Below are 16,691 nucleotides of genomic sequence, written 5' to 3'. Positions count from 1 at the left end.
CACACACACACACACACACACACACGAGAGAGAGAGAGAGAGAGAGAGAGAGAGAGAGAGAGAGAGAGAGAGAGAGAGAGACTGCTATGTGGCGTACCTCTCTGTGCCATAAGAGTTGAGAGTGCATATAAGGACTATGTTTGGTCCGCATCTCGTTTGATCACGCTGACAGAGGAAAGCAGACAAAGAGAGGACTTGGGGAGAGAGGGAGAGTATTGCCTGCCATGGTCTCTCAGTTAACGAGAATCCTACCCCTGATATGAGAGCCAAGAGGACACAATGGGGAGACAAGACACTTGGGTCTCTCTATAGTGTAACTTTAAGCCTATTATTCATCCTGCCCCAAATCCCATCCCACCCGCTGTTTCAACTGTAGAATGGAAGAGATATCTGACCAAAGGATCTGATTTTACTCTAGAGTATTCCCCAAGGACAGAGCAATAGTACCATGTTCTAAAACCTGTCCAGCCAGAGGACAGCTGTGCATCTTCCCAGATGGATCCAGGACAGACATCCTAAAGACCAGAGAGGGCTCCCTAGCAGAACTCTCCTCTTACCTAGGAACAGGGGCAAAGGGTTGTCTAGTCCTGTCAGCCTCCTGTCCCCCACAGGATTCCTCGCACGTGGGCACAATGGGAAACACAAGAAAAGATGTGGGAAGAGGAGACCATGATGTGCAGGAGCTAGCCTGGGCTCCATGTATGTATTCACCTCTCCATGCCATGAGAGGGGCCCGCGGAGCACCCAGTAAACGGTCTGCATCTCATTTGATCATGCTGGCCCAGTAAGGCAAATGTCAGTGTCCCCATTTCAGATTGAGGAACCGGAATCTCGGCCAGGTTAAGTTTCTTCTTTCTAAATATCAGCCAACAGTCTGCATCCCGTTTTTCTGTTCCCCCAAAGAAGTCCATTCTAATCGCCCCCAAAGAAATAATTCTTCCATAAGAACCCATCAGGCTCCAGAATCCCCAAAAGTCTGAGGAAGGAGCTGGGAAAGTCTACGGGAGAGACTCAGGGCCACTTCCCTGCCCCAGGCTTGTGGGTAGGGCCAGTAGATGTGACTAAAGGGGTCACCAACTGGTCTGCAAAACCTGTCAAAGGTCACCGTCCTCCCAGCCCTCTACAGCAGTCAGGTGGGGGAGGGGTAGCCACCAAGCCTCGAGGGCGTCCAGGAGTGGAGTGAGCAGCAGCAGCGGCAGCAGCAGCAGCAGCAGCAGCAGCTCACAGCGGTGGTGGAGCCGTTAGAAGTGACTCAACCAGAAAGTGCGTTTGCAGTGACGCCCACTGGGCCCCACAGCCAAACCTCAAAAAGACGAAGTGAGAGAGACACAGGCCCGTGGGGGCTGGGCCAGAGGTGGAGGCCTAGTGCAGAGCTGGCCTGGCCAAATAAGGGCAAATGTTCTCCACAGAGACCAATGGAGCCTGAGTGTCAGCGTCATGGGGCTGTGGTTCCAAGAGGGGGAGGTGAGAGGCTGGGGACAAATGGAGGTAGGAGATGGGGGCAGAGGATCTAGGCCCTCCTCCTCTAGGGGTCTGAGGATTTGTGAACACAGTGGGGGCATTAAGGGCCCCACTCCCAAAGGGACCTTGGTGATGAGGTCTGGAGACTTGCGGTCACACTCCCCCAGCCCCACCTGCCTGCTGGGGTTCCAGGAGGCAGAAGGAACACGTGAAGGGCTGCCCTCCCCAACCCTGCCCCTGCCCCCAGGGTGGACATCAGTTCAATCCTGGACCCCGGGACCTCTAAGTGGGTAGAGGAGGAGCTTGCCCATTCCAGGGACAAGCCTACCTCATCTTCCCCAGCAGAGGCCTGGATTCCAGGTCATGCCCCACCTCTCTGTCTGAGACCCGCCCTCCATCTTCCTGCTTCTCTAGGGTGCAGGGCTGAGGAAGTGAGTCTACTCAGTGGCCCAGAGAAAGTGCTGCAGCTGCGGTCCTGGGCTGAGGAAGGTGCCAGCTTGTCTCGGGGCTTTGTATCACTCCATTGTCCCAGGGTCATCCAGTCCCTGCTAGGACCAGAGCTCTTGAGGAAACTAGGTTGTTACTGGCACCCTCTCCCTCCCAGAGCTCTTTCCCCTGCCAAGTACGGATTTGTGCTCCCCTCTCTGCTTTTGCCATTCAGTCACCCAGGGAATGATCAACAGTGACCACCATCGCCATAACCACCATACTTTTCTGACTAATGGCCCTACAGAGATCACTCTCAGGTATTTTTCCAAAGCAAAAGAGGATTCAGAGGGTGGCAGGTGCTGGGTTTGAGGAGCAGGAAGGAGGGACAACTAGAAAGCAGCTGGGGGTCCCCGCTTTGGTGACTGAAGCCCCCCCCCCGTTTGCTGTGTAGTACAGAATCAGGGTCTCCGTTTTCAGGGGGAAGTACACCTATGGAAACAACCCAGAGAGCTCTGGAAAAGGGCCTGCTAGCTCCTGACATATGGGCACAGGCATCCACCAGCCACGGGAGGGACCCAAGGAGAGCTCCGTGGGTCTCAAGTCCTCTGCATCATGCTGCCTGTCCTCTAAGGGACTGTTGAGATGTGTCAAAACTCAAAGGCCCCACAGTCTTCATCGCAGTCCCCAGGATCTAGACATCTTGGTGACAAAAGCATAGTGTAGTTTGCTGTGCACTTGGTTCCTGTTTCCCGGACACTCGCGGAGCATGACAGCACCTTGAGGTCGAAAGCTCTGAGCCAAATTTGGACAACACACCTCACCGCGGTGGTTCCTCTTGGAGTAGGCCAATATGGCCTGGTCCTGTCACTCATAAGGTGGTGGCCTTACTATGATTCCACCAGCCCCAAGGTTCTGACTTTCGCACCGCTGGAGGCTTCTACGCCCAGCCAAAGGCCCAGGCAAGCAGCCATGTCTTTCACTCACTCACCGGCCACACTACAGTAAGAACCAGATGTAGCTGTCTGTTCATCAGCTCAAGCGAGACGAGAAGGGAGACGGCTGTGAACGAATGACAGAAGCGACAGCAGACAGGCCGTGAATCCAAGAGATGGAAAAATAATTAGTCCTGAAGCCATTTTACCAGATACAGAACTGAAGGTTCATAACAATGACTCTGAGCTAAATAGAGGTTAAGTTGTATCCTGACTTTTGTGGGTAGATAGCAAGGTATGTAATAAGTTAAAAAATAAGACCAGGCATATATCTCAATGGTAGAACATTGCCTATTACGCATAAGGCCCTTGGTTCAATCCTCAGCAACATACCCACACACACACACACTCGGAGAGAGTGAGAGAGAAAAACAGGCAAGTCTAGTCATGTAGGCCTGCAATACCAGCTATGCAAGAGAATTAAGAGTTCAAAGTGCACACTTTTAATCCTAGCATTCGGGAGGCAGAGGCAGGTGGATCTTTGTGTGTTTGGGGCCAGCCTGGTCTACAGAGCAAGTTCCAGGACAGCCAGGCTACATAGAGAAACCCTGTGTCAAAAAAAAAAAAAACAAAAGAAAACAAATAAACAATCAAAAAGTTTAAAGCTCCTGCCTGAGCTGCAGAGTAAGTTTCTAGACCAGTATGAATAATATACTGAAGTGTTTCAAAGTTTAGTGCAGGGTGGGGGATGCAGCTCAGTGGTAGGGTGCTTGGCTGAGAAAAAGGAAGAAGGAAAGGAAAGTAGAGAGGGTGGGAGGAAAGGAGAGAGGGAGGAAGGGAGGGAGGGAGGGAGGGAGGGAGGGAGGAAGGAAGGAAGGAAGGAAGGAAGGAAGGAAGGAAGGAAGAAAACAAGGAAACAATATACCTAGCAGGCACTTTGGGTGCCCTGCATGCCCTCTTCCACTCACACTATCACAGGCACATTTCTCTGGCCAATGGTTGCCATGGCTTTGTCAACTGCGGTGTGGAGAGGAGCTTTGTACTGAGTACAGTACACACTTCCAGTCCCAGATCTTGGGAGGCAGAGGCAGGCAGCTCTCGTTGAGTCCGACTGCAGTCTGTTCCGGTGAGCTGCAGACCAGCCAGCTAGGGCTACAATAGTGAGACCCTGTCTCAAAAAAATAAAGGAAGAAAGGAAGGAAAGAAAGTAGAGAAGATGACTTAAAGTCACAGGGACAGTGTTAGCAGAGGCAGCAGACCCGGGATGCAGGGGCTCTTGCCCTTGGCGGGAACACGTTTGCATCACACACACAAGCATCTCTGTTCCATCAGGGTGCAGTGGGGCCACAATCAGACTGCAGGTGGAGGGAGGTGGGGAGGACAATGTAGAAGAGGATGGGAAACGTGGGGCACAGGCTGGTAGGTGCCTAGTGCTTGGAGAGGAATGGAAGATGCAGCTGGAGAGAACCCAAGGGCTGGCCCCATTTCCCTTTGACCATTTTCCCTTCCTCCCTGAACCATTACTGCCAATGCCTCACGTGGTTAAGTTTAGATGTGGGATGGGAGGTGTTAAGAGTAGGGTGGTTAGCAGGGTCCAGTATGGAGGGACAAGGCGCTAAGGCTACAAACAAAAAGCATCACAGAGGGTGTGACCACGAGAGCAACAGCAGCGCTCAACTGTGGACACTGCCTTGTTTGAGCTGAGGCCCAATTAATCATGGCTAAGCCACTTTAACCCGCAGAGCGTGTCTCCTTGCTGCTAAATAAGGACTATGTCCCAGGAGTTTTGTAAAGATAGATGAGATAATGCATGTCAAAGACGTTTGTCAACGACCAAATACTATTTACATCAAAGTTTACCACATGGAGTGATTCCCAAAGTAAGGTACTGGTCTGTCTTTACCACTACCTACCTGCCTCTTCCATAGTCAGATGGGGTGTCTGAGGGATGCCAGGCCTGAGCCGTTGGCTGTACACAGGCTGAGGGTAACAACGTAGTGGCTACATCAAGAACAGAGTCTCAGTCCCTGACCTGGCAAGCCCGGCCTGAAGTTAGACCCTTACCAGCCTACCTCCCTCTTCTTAGGGAAACTGCTGTCTGTGGAGACGTCCCGACTCTTGCTGTATCAGCTACCAGCCATCACTGTGCTGTTGGTCACTTAGCCCCTCAGTTATGTGAGACCAATACCAGGGGGTAGAAAACGAGGTCAAGGCAGCATTCTGAAAGCAGCTCGGCTGCCGCTGTTTCTAGAGTTTTGCCTGAGTTTAATCTGTCCTGTTGAACAGGAGGGGAGCCTTGTCCCCCTGAGGGTCAGAGGTCAAACCACTGAACAGGGGACCAGGAGGAAATAGGCCTCATGATGTACACCTGCAATTCTAGTTACTCAGAAGACAGGGGAATCACATGTTCAAAGTCAGCCTGGGTTGCAGGGTGATTTTAAAGTCAATGTATAAGATTAGTGAGTCTGACTCAACAAGTAGGAGGGCTGGGGATAGTTTAGTGGAAAATCGTTTGCCTAGCATGAGGAGGCCCGGGGGTCGATCCCGAGCACTGAAGTGGGGACAGCCAGGTCTTAAGACTCCGGGCTGACTCAAACCTCATGAGCTAGGGCAGTCTAAACAGCAAGTACTGGACTGAGCCCTTAGTACCCTGACATAGAATGCAAACAGTAGTCCTGGAATTTGAAAGGCACCTTCGCCCCTGCCACAGGACAGCCCACCCTGAGAGTCCAAAACCGAGGTCCCATCTCAAGGATCTTTTGGCTCACACAAAGGGTGGGACTCTGGCACTTTCTTGCCTATCTGGGCTGCACGGTTCCAGTACCAGAAGGCAAGGGAGTGATGGAAAAGCAGCTACCAAGTGGTGGGCACTGAAACAAGCCCCCCTGCCCCCATGATTGACAGTGGCTGTCTTTCACTTCCTGTGAGATTGGCAGTTGGGGCCCAGCTAGGTGTGGGACTCAGACAGCTCTGGTGTGGTTATTTGCACAGGCTCTTCTTGCCTCCCCTCCCCACAACTGTTTCCATTCTCACCACGCAGTCACGTCCGGGCCGTGCACACAGGACAGCAGCTGGGGCTTTCCAAGGGACTTCTGAGAAAGCCAGTGAAAGCTTGGGTGCTGGCTCTACAGCCTGGGCACATTCTTGGGGAAACCTTCCTTATAGGAGGGAGGTTCCAGCCTGGCAGAGTTGCTCTATCTACCAAGCCCCTTTCTGACACCCAGCTGAAGAACTCACATGCTAAGCTCTTATTTTATTTTATTTATTTTTTATTTTTGGTTTTTTCGAGACAGGGTTTCTCTGTGGTTTTGGAGCCTGTCCTGGAACTAGCTCTTGTAGACCAGGCTGGTCTCGAACTCACAGAGATCCACCTGCCTCTGCCTCCCGAGTGCTGGGATTAAAGCCGTGCGCCACCACCGCCCGGCTAAGCTCTTATTTTAGATGACCAGAAAACTCCTTCAACAGCTCAGTTAGAACTGAGGGTGATGACCTTAGAGCTTGACGACAGAGTCTCAGTGGGTACCCGAGTGGATGTGCGCGACCTGGTCACTACCAACTTCTTTCCATAGGCAGGGACGAGACAAGTGGAGCCAGGTCACAACCACACTGCCAGGGCAGAAGACTTTCTCACATTTCCCACAAGTATTATGGAGCCTGGTTTCCAGAGCGTGGTGCAGGTGCCTCTGCTAGCAAGGTGGTACTCCCCCAACAGGGAGGTTCTGGGCATTACCCCAATTTTGACTAATTATATTGAATAGCTAATAACTGGTGAGCAAATTTCACATATTACTCTTTATTATTTGACCTTTTTGAGACAAGGCCTCACTATAAAGACCAGAGGGGTCTTGAGCTAACCCCAACTTCAGCTTCCGGGTGTTGGGATTCCAGGCATGTGCCACATCTGGCCCTTTTAGACTAGCTACATCATTTTATTTTTCATTTCCAGTCTTTAGAATCCAGAGTAAACAGATAGGACGAACAGTTCACTCCCATTTTACAGATGGAAACTGAAGAAAACTAAAACAAGAATACGATGGTACACTTTTTATTATAAAAACTACCCATTTTGGTCAGCGTGACATTCATTACCCATGGGCTTCCTCCTAGACCAGAGGAGAGCCTGCCTTCTGTGCAAACACAAAAGCACAGACCAGGATCCAACAGCCACTAAGGCTAGTAAGAGAAATGTGAAATGAAAAGGAGAGACAAAGGGAGGAAGAAAGAGGGATACAAACAGGGCAATGGGGTAAGGGACTAAGGTCATGGATTCCTTCAAAGGAGACTGCTGCATCAGGTCTAGGTGGGACACTTGGCTTCCAGTTAGAAGGGTTACCTTCATCAGGACTGCAGATCCGACAATATGCCAGCTAGCACAGCAGAAAGGCTGTACCCTGCAGCCTCAAACGCAGGCCAGAGAGAGAAAGGCCTGGCCTCAGAGCTCACAGGGCAAGTGAGCCCTCATTGTGAGAGAGACAGGAACATAGGCATGGTCACAGCTTTAAGTGTATCCCAAAAGTTTATTTTATTGGTATCTGACAAAGGCAGAGCCTTGGGCAAAGGTAGGAACCAGCCTCTTACTCTCCTCCATCAGTCTCTGAGACTCCACCCAGCAGACACTCCCACTTCACCAGGCCTCAGAGAAAGTGAAATGACTCAAGGGCCGGATGTGTTGCTTTCACGGGAGTCTGCTGATGCTGAGACAGAGGGCAGGGAGCATCTGGAGTTCTGCCTGTTTAGTTCCACGAAAACAAGCACGGGCCAGAAGAAGAGAAGACACCGTGGGCTGCACCTAGCTAGGTCTTTATTGCTGTGTCTCTGGATTTGTAGGCCACTCCCCGACTTTTCAGCTCCCGAACAATTCCTACGACAGGAAAAGAAACAGTCCCATGAGAGAGTCACAGGGATAAAGCCACCCAACCTGCCTGCCACTGTGGAAGGAGGACGCCCGACTATCACCTAAAATCCCGGCAAAGAGCAGGGAACTACTAAAAGTAGGGCTCACACAATCACCACAAACAAAGCTTCGGCCGGGCGGTGGTGGTACACGCCTTCAATCCCAGCACTCGGGAGGCAGAGGCAGGCGGATCTCTGTGTGTTTGAGGCCGGCTTTGTCTACGTAGTGAGTTCCAGGACAGGCTCTAAAACTACACAGAGAAACTCCGTCTTGAACACCCCATCCCCAAAGAAACAAACAAACGAAACCCCCACAAAGGTATGAAGCCAAATGTCTGGGTGTTATCAGTCAGGTTACTCCTGTTAAATCACATAAAAGACTAGCTTCTCCTGGGGCCCCACAGAAACACTGTTGCAATTGTTATTACCTTGGGGCAGGCGACCAGTGACTGACACAGCATATACACCTGGCTTAAAGTTACCTGAGGAAGAAAGCAGATTACAATGGGAATGAGTTAAGATTGGAGACCAATGGAGAATTAAGCCAAAAATGGAAGAGGGGTGGAGGGGTGTGTGTGTGCCCACACACATGGAGATGGGAAGACAACTTTAAGTCAGCTCTCTCCTTCCATGTGGATTCCCAGGATCAGACTTAGGTTGTCCTGGCATTGCTGAGCCATCTTGCCAGCCTCAAGACTTAGCTTTCCCGTAACTACACCTTTCCCACCCAGAACAGCACAAGCTGCCGATTTATGGCATCCCCGCAGACCCTCAGGCACATTCCCAGCACTGCAGAGGCCAGGATGAGAACACTTACTGACTCGCTGCCACTTGGAGACCCAGCTGTCTTCTGGGCTCATCATCGCGATGATCCTAGAGGGAAATTCAGTCAGCCTGAGCCTGCCTGAAGAGCAGGCACGGAGCAAGCCATAGCCCCGGGAGAGCAATCTGAGAAGAAAGTCATCACCAGAGAGCTGGCACAGTTCTAGCGCTGGGAAGGAGCTGACTTAGGAGGGAGTCACAGTGATCTTTCAGTCTCTGTCCTTGGCTAGCCAGTGAGAAGAGCTTTACACACAGATGACCAGTACTGACTATGACCAGCCCAATCACTAGGGGCTGGAGCCTGCTGCAAAGGACTCAAAACAATGGATCGTTTTACTAGAAATGAACGAGACTTGACCAAGCCCGTTCTCTAACGAGCTGTGCAGTCTGGAGACATTTCACAGACCTTCACCAATGGGACTCGGGCCTACAAAGTTCCTAGTGCAGAGAATGACAGAGCAGACAAGGACCACTTCTTATTCCAACAATCCTCTGGCAGGTGGCTGCCTCCACATGATGGCAGTGAGCAGAAAGGCGGCTGAAGGGCTAGGAAGGCACTATGCGAGCAGGCAGGCACTATGGAGTCACAGAGGTTATTTCTGTTCCTCACCTAGTAGTTCCGTACTCTGAACTGTCAGGTCTGTTCTAGGAACTGACACGTGTTGACTGCCTCCCTAAGGCCATTTTGCTTCCCTGGCAACAATGCTAGAGTCTATGCTTTGCTCATGGTTTGAGTGGAACTGATCTCACTTCCAGGAGTGGCAAGAAGGGTAGGAAGAGCTAGATGGCTCCGCAGGCGGATCCAGGACAGGCGTGCACAAAGGCTTTCCTCCCACCATCAGTACTCTCCTGCCCTCACAACCTACCCCTCCAGTCGACAACTTATTACCCAAATACTGAACCTAAAGACAACGCCCACACTTCTCCAAACATGCCCGGGGGTTCCTACCCTCTGCCTCTGCTTCAGTCATACTCCTTTATTTGAAATGTTCTTTCTACCTCATCTCAACTTCCTACAATCCCAGCTACTCTGGAGGCTGAGGCAGGAAGATTTCAAGTCCAAGGTCTGTTTGCCCAACTTAAAATGATGCTGTTTCAAAAATAAAAAGTCAAGAAGAGGGCTGCAGACATTCTCTCTCTCTCTCTCTCTCTCTCTCTCTCTCTCTGAGGTAGAACATTAGCTTTGGCATTTGCAAAGGCCCTATGTTCAATCTTCAATAATATACACGAAATAATAAACAAAAATGAAAAAAAGAATCTTATAGTTCTCTCAGATAAACATCTACCTCCCCCGACTTCTGACTAAAATAACGTAGCTCTCCTCTGACTTTCTTATTCTCTAAAACTTAATATGCACTGGAATATACAACTCAATAGTAACAAAACAAACCAGATTTAAAAAGTGGGAAAAACAGAATTGGGGATATACTTCAGTCAGCAGAGTGCTAACTTCGGATGTCCTAATCTGGCTTCCAGTGGGTGTGGTAGTGCACAGCTTTAATTCTAGCACACAGGAGGTAGAGGCAGGAGGATCAGGCGTCATCCTCTATTACACACCAAATTTGAAGTTAGTTTGGGCTGCATGAGACCCTGCCTCAAAACAGGGTGGCAGGGGAGGAGCTTTTTTTTAATTTCTTTTCTTCTCTGTTCTTTCCTTCCCTTCCTTCCTTTTTTTTTTTTTTAAAGCTCAGGGTGGCCTCAAACTCTTGATCCTCCTGCCTCTACTACTCAAATGCTGGGACTACAGTAGCACACCATCACGGCCAAAGGATATGAACGGATTATAAACATATAAGACAAGTGACAATGGGCTTGGAATGCAGCTCAGTGACAGAGAGCTTGCTTAGGGCATGTAAGATGTGGAGTTCAATCTCTAGCGTTGAAGAAAAGAACTTTTTAAAAAAATTTATTTATTTATTTATTTGTTTATTTATTATGTATATAATATTCTGTCTGCAGGCCAGAAGAGAGTACCAGACCTCATTACAGATGGCTGTGAGCCATCATGTGGTTGCTGGGAATTGAACTCAGGACCTTTGGAAGAACAGGCAATGCTCTTAACCACTGAGCCATCTCTCCAGCCTTAGGAAAAAAAAACTTTTTTAAAATGGCTTTAGCAATAATAAAAGACCAATGTTATTAATTACTAGGGAAATATAAATCAAACCCACAAGATATTTCCTACCTATCTATTATGGTGGTAATTACAGATATAGCCTGTAGTCATGAGGATGAGTCTTAAACCTTAAAAAACAACAAACGAAAGCCAGGCAAGACACACACCTTTAATCCCAGCACTTGGGAGACAGAGGCAGGCAGATTTCTATGAGTTTGAGGCCAGCCTGGTCTACAGAGCAAGTTCCAGGACAGTCAGGGAGACAAAGAAACTCTGTCTCAAAAATAAAAACAAAAACTAACAACCAACTAAACAAACAAAAAATACAAGAACAAAAACCCAGAAAGTAACAGGCAGTGGTGAGAAGGAAAGAAATTGGAATCTTCAAGTTTTTTGTTTCATTAAATAGTTGTTACATTGTGATATAACAATTCTATCTACTCATGATATAAAACCAAAAGCTCCAAAGCAGGGAAGCAAGCATGTGTAGATCATCTTCAGAGCTGCTTTCTTCATAATGGCCAAAAGGTAAGAAACCACAGCAACAACAGGTAACAACTTTACCATCTGTATCATACACATACATGTAATAAAAACAGCCAACTTAAAAAAAAAAAGAAACTTTTGGGAGACAGAGAATAGCCTAGTGATTAGGAATACATACTGTTTATGAATAGGACCCATGTATAGTTCCCAGCACCCACACGGGGCAGCTCACAAGGATCTGAGGACTTTGGCCTTCTTGGGCGCCTGCATTTATGTGCGCACACCCACACATGTAATTCAAAAAGAAAAATAAATCTTTAAAACAATTTTTTAAAAGGTTAAATTGGTAAGAACTCAAAGTGTGCCTCTTATATCTCATTGTGTAACTCAACATCTTTCAAAGCAACTAGCATAGACCTTCACCTATATATGGGAGCAACTCCTTTTAGATTTTGTAATTTCAGACAGGGTCTCGTGATGCAATAAAGGGCTAGGACTGAAGGCAGCACCAACACACCCAGCTTCTTCCTGAAGCATCAACCTTGAATGGTTAACGAAGAAGCCATAATGCGTATTCGCAAGCACAGGAACCGAAGGTTCCAAACCAACAACTTTTTTGCCCAATCTTTTATTTTTCCCTAAAAGAAATCAAGCCCACCTTCATAGAACTTTAACAAATACTAGGTCTAAGCCCAGTTTAGATGTAAATCTTTAATTGGCCTAGGGTCCAGAAGAAATCTAGCAATGCTGATGCCTTGGGGAAGAAGACCGGGCAATTCACACTTCTCTCATTTCCCTTTGTCCTGGCTGGACCATGTCACCAAAATATAGTCCTCTTACAGGCCTCTTTGAGATGATCAAGTTTGTTGTGTTTTGTTATTATTTTTCTAGTTAGCTTACTGGGGGAGTGCCCTCCCTCTCTCTCACAGATGCATGCATGCCAGGGTGTATGTGCTGAGGTCAGAAAGCAATTCTAGGAACTCAGTTCTCTCCTGCCACCTTGTGGGATCCAGGACTGAAGTCAAGGTTACCAGGCCTCCCTGCCATCAGGCATCTTTTTTTTTTTTTTCGAGACAGGGTTTCGCCGTAGCTTTTTTGGTTCCTGTCCTGGAACCAGCTCTTCTAGACCAGGCTGGCCTCAAACTCACAGAGATCCGCCTGCCTCTGCCTCCCAAGTACTGGGATTAAAGGCGTGCGCCACCACCGTCCGGCGCCATCAGGCATCTTTACCTGCCGTGCCATTGAGCTGGTCTTATTTGAGACAGGGTCTCACACAGTTCAGGCTGGCCTCAAACACACATAATTGAGGCATGCCCTGAACTCCTGATTCTCTGGCTTCTCCCCCTCAGAAGACGAGATTACAGGTGCAAGCCCCTATACTCACTAAGATGATGTTTGAGGGCAGTTTATTGTAATCACCTTCCTTTCCCTTCATTTTTAAAATGGATCTTCGTGCATGTGTTTTTGCAGAAGCACCAGAAATTAAACAGAGGTCTTTGTATACGGTAATCAAGCTGTACTGCTGTATTATCCTTGCAACCCTTCAGCATCAAGGAGCCACCACCCCCTACATCCTGTGCCAGGCAGAGTTGTACAAGATAAACATAGTGTTACCATCACTGAGCTGACAAGAGTAGGGCAGCTTTGTTAAACAAATACAGAAAAAAGACACGTCATTTTTGGGGGGGGGGGTGTCATTTTTTCTTTGAGACAGGGTTTCTCTCTAGCTTTAGAGCCTGTCCTGGAACTAGCTCTAGTAGACTATGCTGGCCTTGAACTCACAGAGATCCGCCTGCCTGTCTCCCAAATGCTGGGATTAAAGGTGTGCGTCACCACTACCCAGCCCGGACACATAATTTTATATTTTCTCCTAGCCACTGTCTGAAACAGTAAAGACAAGATGAAACTAATTTCAGTATTTAATCAAATAAATCCAAAACATTAACTAATCTTAAAAATTAAGATAATTAGGCATCCTTTTTTCTTCAAGCAGAATCTCTGCTCTCTGGTGTATCTCTGACACTTAAACATATTCTAATTTGAACGAACCACTTCTCAAGTACTTAGCAGCTACTGGCCCAGATGCACAGTTAGTGGGTCTCAAAAGAACTGTTGTGACCAGCTAGTCTTATGACCTCAACGATCTGCTCCATATTTACTTCTTGGGCCACAAGTCAACAGGATGCAGAGGTGAACAAGGGACCACGGCGGGGCTTACCCATCGAATGAGGAGCTGGTGCAGTCATACACCATCTCTCTGTTGCCCTTCATTTGCAGGTACGCTTCGCAATTGTCACAGCCGTCATATTCAAACTGGTCTATGGTCTGGAGGGAAAAAACAGACAGGATAAACATGAACAAGGTCTTTTGTTTGTTTGTTTTTTGAGACAGGGTTTCTCCGTAGCTTTGGAGCCTGTCCTGGAACTAGCTCTTGTAGACCAGGCTGGCCTCGAACTCACAGAGATCCGCTTGCCTCTACCACCCGAGTGCTGGGATTAAAGGCGTGCGCCACCACCGCCTGGCACAAGGTCTTATTATCTTGATGAAGACAACCTCTTGGTTCTACGTAATCCAACACCTACTGGTCTGCAAACTATTCCTAAATTCCACCCTCACATGCCTTTCTTCTCTCATCGTCCCTAATTCAGCTTACATACTTTTTCTAGTCTCCTTGGGGTCAGGTACCCCCTCCAACTCTCTCAGCTGCTTTGGCTCCTAGTCCAACACAGTAATCCACCGAACCGTCGGCTGGGGAGCCAAGCGTATGCTGGAAGGCGGGTACGACCACCCGTGCCTTCAGCAGGCACAAACGTCCTGCTCACGTTCCCGCGACGTAAACAACGGCTCCCTTAGGCTTCCCCCTCCCCTGATGATCTCCCGCGCTCTCAGACCTTTTCCTTTTCTGTCTGTGGACCCATTTCACCCTCTTTCTCCCATTCTGCCTCCCCAGTCGTCCCTACAACCAGGTCCCCGACCGACACCTTGACTAATGAGCACAGCAAACAAGCCCGCAGATGCCGCAGATCCTTCGGCACCGTCTCCAGGGCCATCCTCACCGACGCGACAGTACAGCCGCAGGAAGTAAACAGACCACTACCCAGAATGCCTGCCACTTCCTTCACGTAACTTCCTCTTCCGGCGCAGCCGGTCGCGGCCCCCCCCCCCCCGGAGGAGATGGTTTCTCCCGTAGGGGCCGTGGGCGGGGCAGCCGGGCGCCACCTGGGCCGCGCGCGTCACCTGGACTCGCGTGAGCGAGCGGAAGACGGTGCGCTGGGGGCGGGACTGTAGGGGTGCGGTCAGCGCCTGCGCAGGAGCCGTGGCGCGGAGCGGCTTGCGGAACTGAGCACTGTAACGGGAGCCTTTTGATGTAGACGCCTGGCGGCAGGCGCCGATTTTCTCAGGCTCCCTAACGAGAGCCTAGATTGTTTTGTCTGCTTGTTTTAATTTGTTTATTTATTGCACAGTAATTTCTGAGCTGGTGACCTTGAACTTTTGATCTCCCTGCCTTCTCTTTCGGAGAGCTGGGATCGTGGGCGCGTGCCACAGCGCCCGGGTGTTTCACTTTTTCGAGACTAGGCTGATCTGGTAGTCCCTGCCCTCGCGTCTCAGCCTCCCGAATGCTCAGGATCCAAGCTTGCGGCTTCGCGCTAGGTTGTTTTAAAACACGAGGCAGGGAGTCCTTGCCTTTCTGGGTTGTCTGCAGAGAAGAAAACAAACCCGACACGGTCCCATCCCTTCATGAAACTGCGAGAGCGTGATAGGGTTGCGTTTGCGGTCCACAGGAATGCTAGCCCCAGCCGCGCAGACGGATGGGGGGAACGCATATCAATTCCTCCTAAAAAGCCTCTCTCGCTTGCGCCTCTCGGCTGAGAATTTACGCCATTGAACAGTGTAGGACGCAAAAGTCCTTGCCTTCTGAACAGGGCACCCAGACACCTAGTATCCTGAGCAAACCATACAGAAGAAGAACAAGGTTTGGTGCAGTGTAAACAGTGCAACCCCCCTCCAGACCCTAGGGAATCTGTGGAGGGCACGATACATGAGCCGTTTGAAAGGACCCCCACAAGAATTCATACAGAAAAGGTACCAGTTCCCTTGGCGTGTGGACGAAGTGTAGTCATTGTGTTTATCTGAATTGGGGCGCTGGGATATAAATAGTCGCAATGCCTGCTGTTCTGGCCTTCCAGCCCTTGTAATTAAAACTGAACTACAGAAAGACTGATTCTTGGCTGTCCCAAGCTGTGTTCGTTCAAACGGGGTCTGTAACTGGGTTTTGATGCGTTCTAGCAGTGGGAAATAGCTTTCCAGTTTGGAATACATTTTCACTGCGCTATCTCATGTAAGCCTTGTATCAACTCCGAAGGAGGATCATTTTATTGATGGGAAAAGCTAGACAACCCTGCTGGGGAGCTGGCTCAGGACCCAGAGCATAAAAGCTGGGCATGATGGTAGGCACTATAATCACAGCACTGGGGGGCAGAGACGGGCAGATCTCAGGGGCTTCAGGGCCAGCCAGTCTAGTCAAAACAAAGGTCCAGGTGCAGTGAGAGACCCTTTCTGTTGTTTTCTCCAGAGACAGGGTCTATTATGCAGCTTTGGCTGTCCTGGAACTTGATATGGAGATCAGGCTGACCTCAAACTCACACCTGAATACACATGTGTATATACACACACATACACTACATGCACACATACCAAGGCAGCATATTTGGTTTGGTTAAGGTCAAAAAGCAAGTCACCAAAGCATCAGAGTGAGCAATAGTACAATACAGATAAACAACTGAATTGCAATAGGACCCAGGCATGCTCTCTCTGATCTTATGAAGCCATGTTTCGGTAATCTAAAAGCAACCTTTCCTTACGAGCTTTTGATATCACAAGTAACATATAAAGCCAGATATAATAACATTGCATGCCTATAATCCCAGTAATTGGAGCAGGGGCAAGCAGGAGGATCAGGATTTCAAGGCTAGACTCAGCTGCAAAGTTAAGTTGAGTCAGGCTGGGCCTCAAAAATTCAATAAAAGTTAAGAGAGAAGATAAAATTGTTATCCTGAGTGGAAAATTATAATGAAACAAAACCACAAAGCCAGATCATATTTATGGATAAATATATTAGCAAATAAATACATTTCTCAACATAGTGCCTGATTCAAGCATCTTTCTGTCTGGTTCAGATATAAATACCTATGTGGGTGCCTGGGTGCCAGTCTCCTCACTGACTCTGAGGAGAGAAGGTTCCCAAGTAGGATCCCATGCCCAGATTGCCCCCACATTCACATTCCAGGCAAGGATAACGCCTGAGGGGCTAACAATGGTCAGGATGCCCTGGGATGAAGAGCTACAGGAGGCCCCTCAGCCCTTGTCCACTTGGTGCTCTGATTCCACGTGTACACCTTCTGTTGGGTTGTATGGCTTGCTCTGGGCCCTGCAAACCCACGAGGCCATATGCTATTCTCCATCTTTGAGAATCACTCCGAGAGAAATTCTGTCCTTGCTCAGCTGTGGTTTTGCTTTCCCTGCCTTCATCTCATCCTCTCCCACTTCCCAGG

The 16,691-nt window shown here is 49.1% G+C and overlaps 1 protein-coding gene across 2 annotated transcripts; it reads right to left on the bottom strand.

Annotated features, from left to right (window-relative positions):
- Positions 1-7,319: 7,319 nt before the first annotated feature.
- Positions 7,320-14,337, bottom strand: Supt4h1 (SPT4 homolog, DSIF elongation factor subunit). Of its 2 annotated transcripts, none has more exons than XM_026780862.1 (5): positions 14,121-14,337; positions 13,358-13,464; positions 8,533-8,663; positions 8,144-8,197; positions 7,320-7,683 (listed from the first exon to the last, which is right to left on the bottom strand). In XM_026780862.1, exons 1-5 carry the CDS (start codon positions 14,187-14,189, stop codon positions 7,616-7,618), a joined length of 429 nt encoding a protein of 142 aa, XP_026636663.1. In that variant the 5' UTR covers positions 14,190-14,337; the 3' UTR covers positions 7,320-7,615. The 2 variants fall into 2 exon arrangements, with proteins under 2 accessions (XP_026636663.1, XP_005350547.1); XM_005350490.3 differs by having other exon boundaries at positions 8,533-8,588; positions 14,121-14,270.
- Between the last annotated feature and the right edge of the window lie 2,354 nt (positions 14,338-16,691).

This window comes from Microtus ochrogaster, chromosome 7, assembly GCF_000317375.1.
Source record: "Microtus ochrogaster isolate Prairie Vole_2 chromosome 7, MicOch1.0, whole genome shotgun sequence".
Lineage (NCBI taxonomy): Eukaryota > Metazoa > Chordata > Mammalia > Rodentia > Cricetidae > Microtus > Microtus ochrogaster.
The sequence above is the reverse complement of the archived record's forward strand: the minus strand, read 5'-3'. Positions and strand labels throughout refer to the sequence as shown.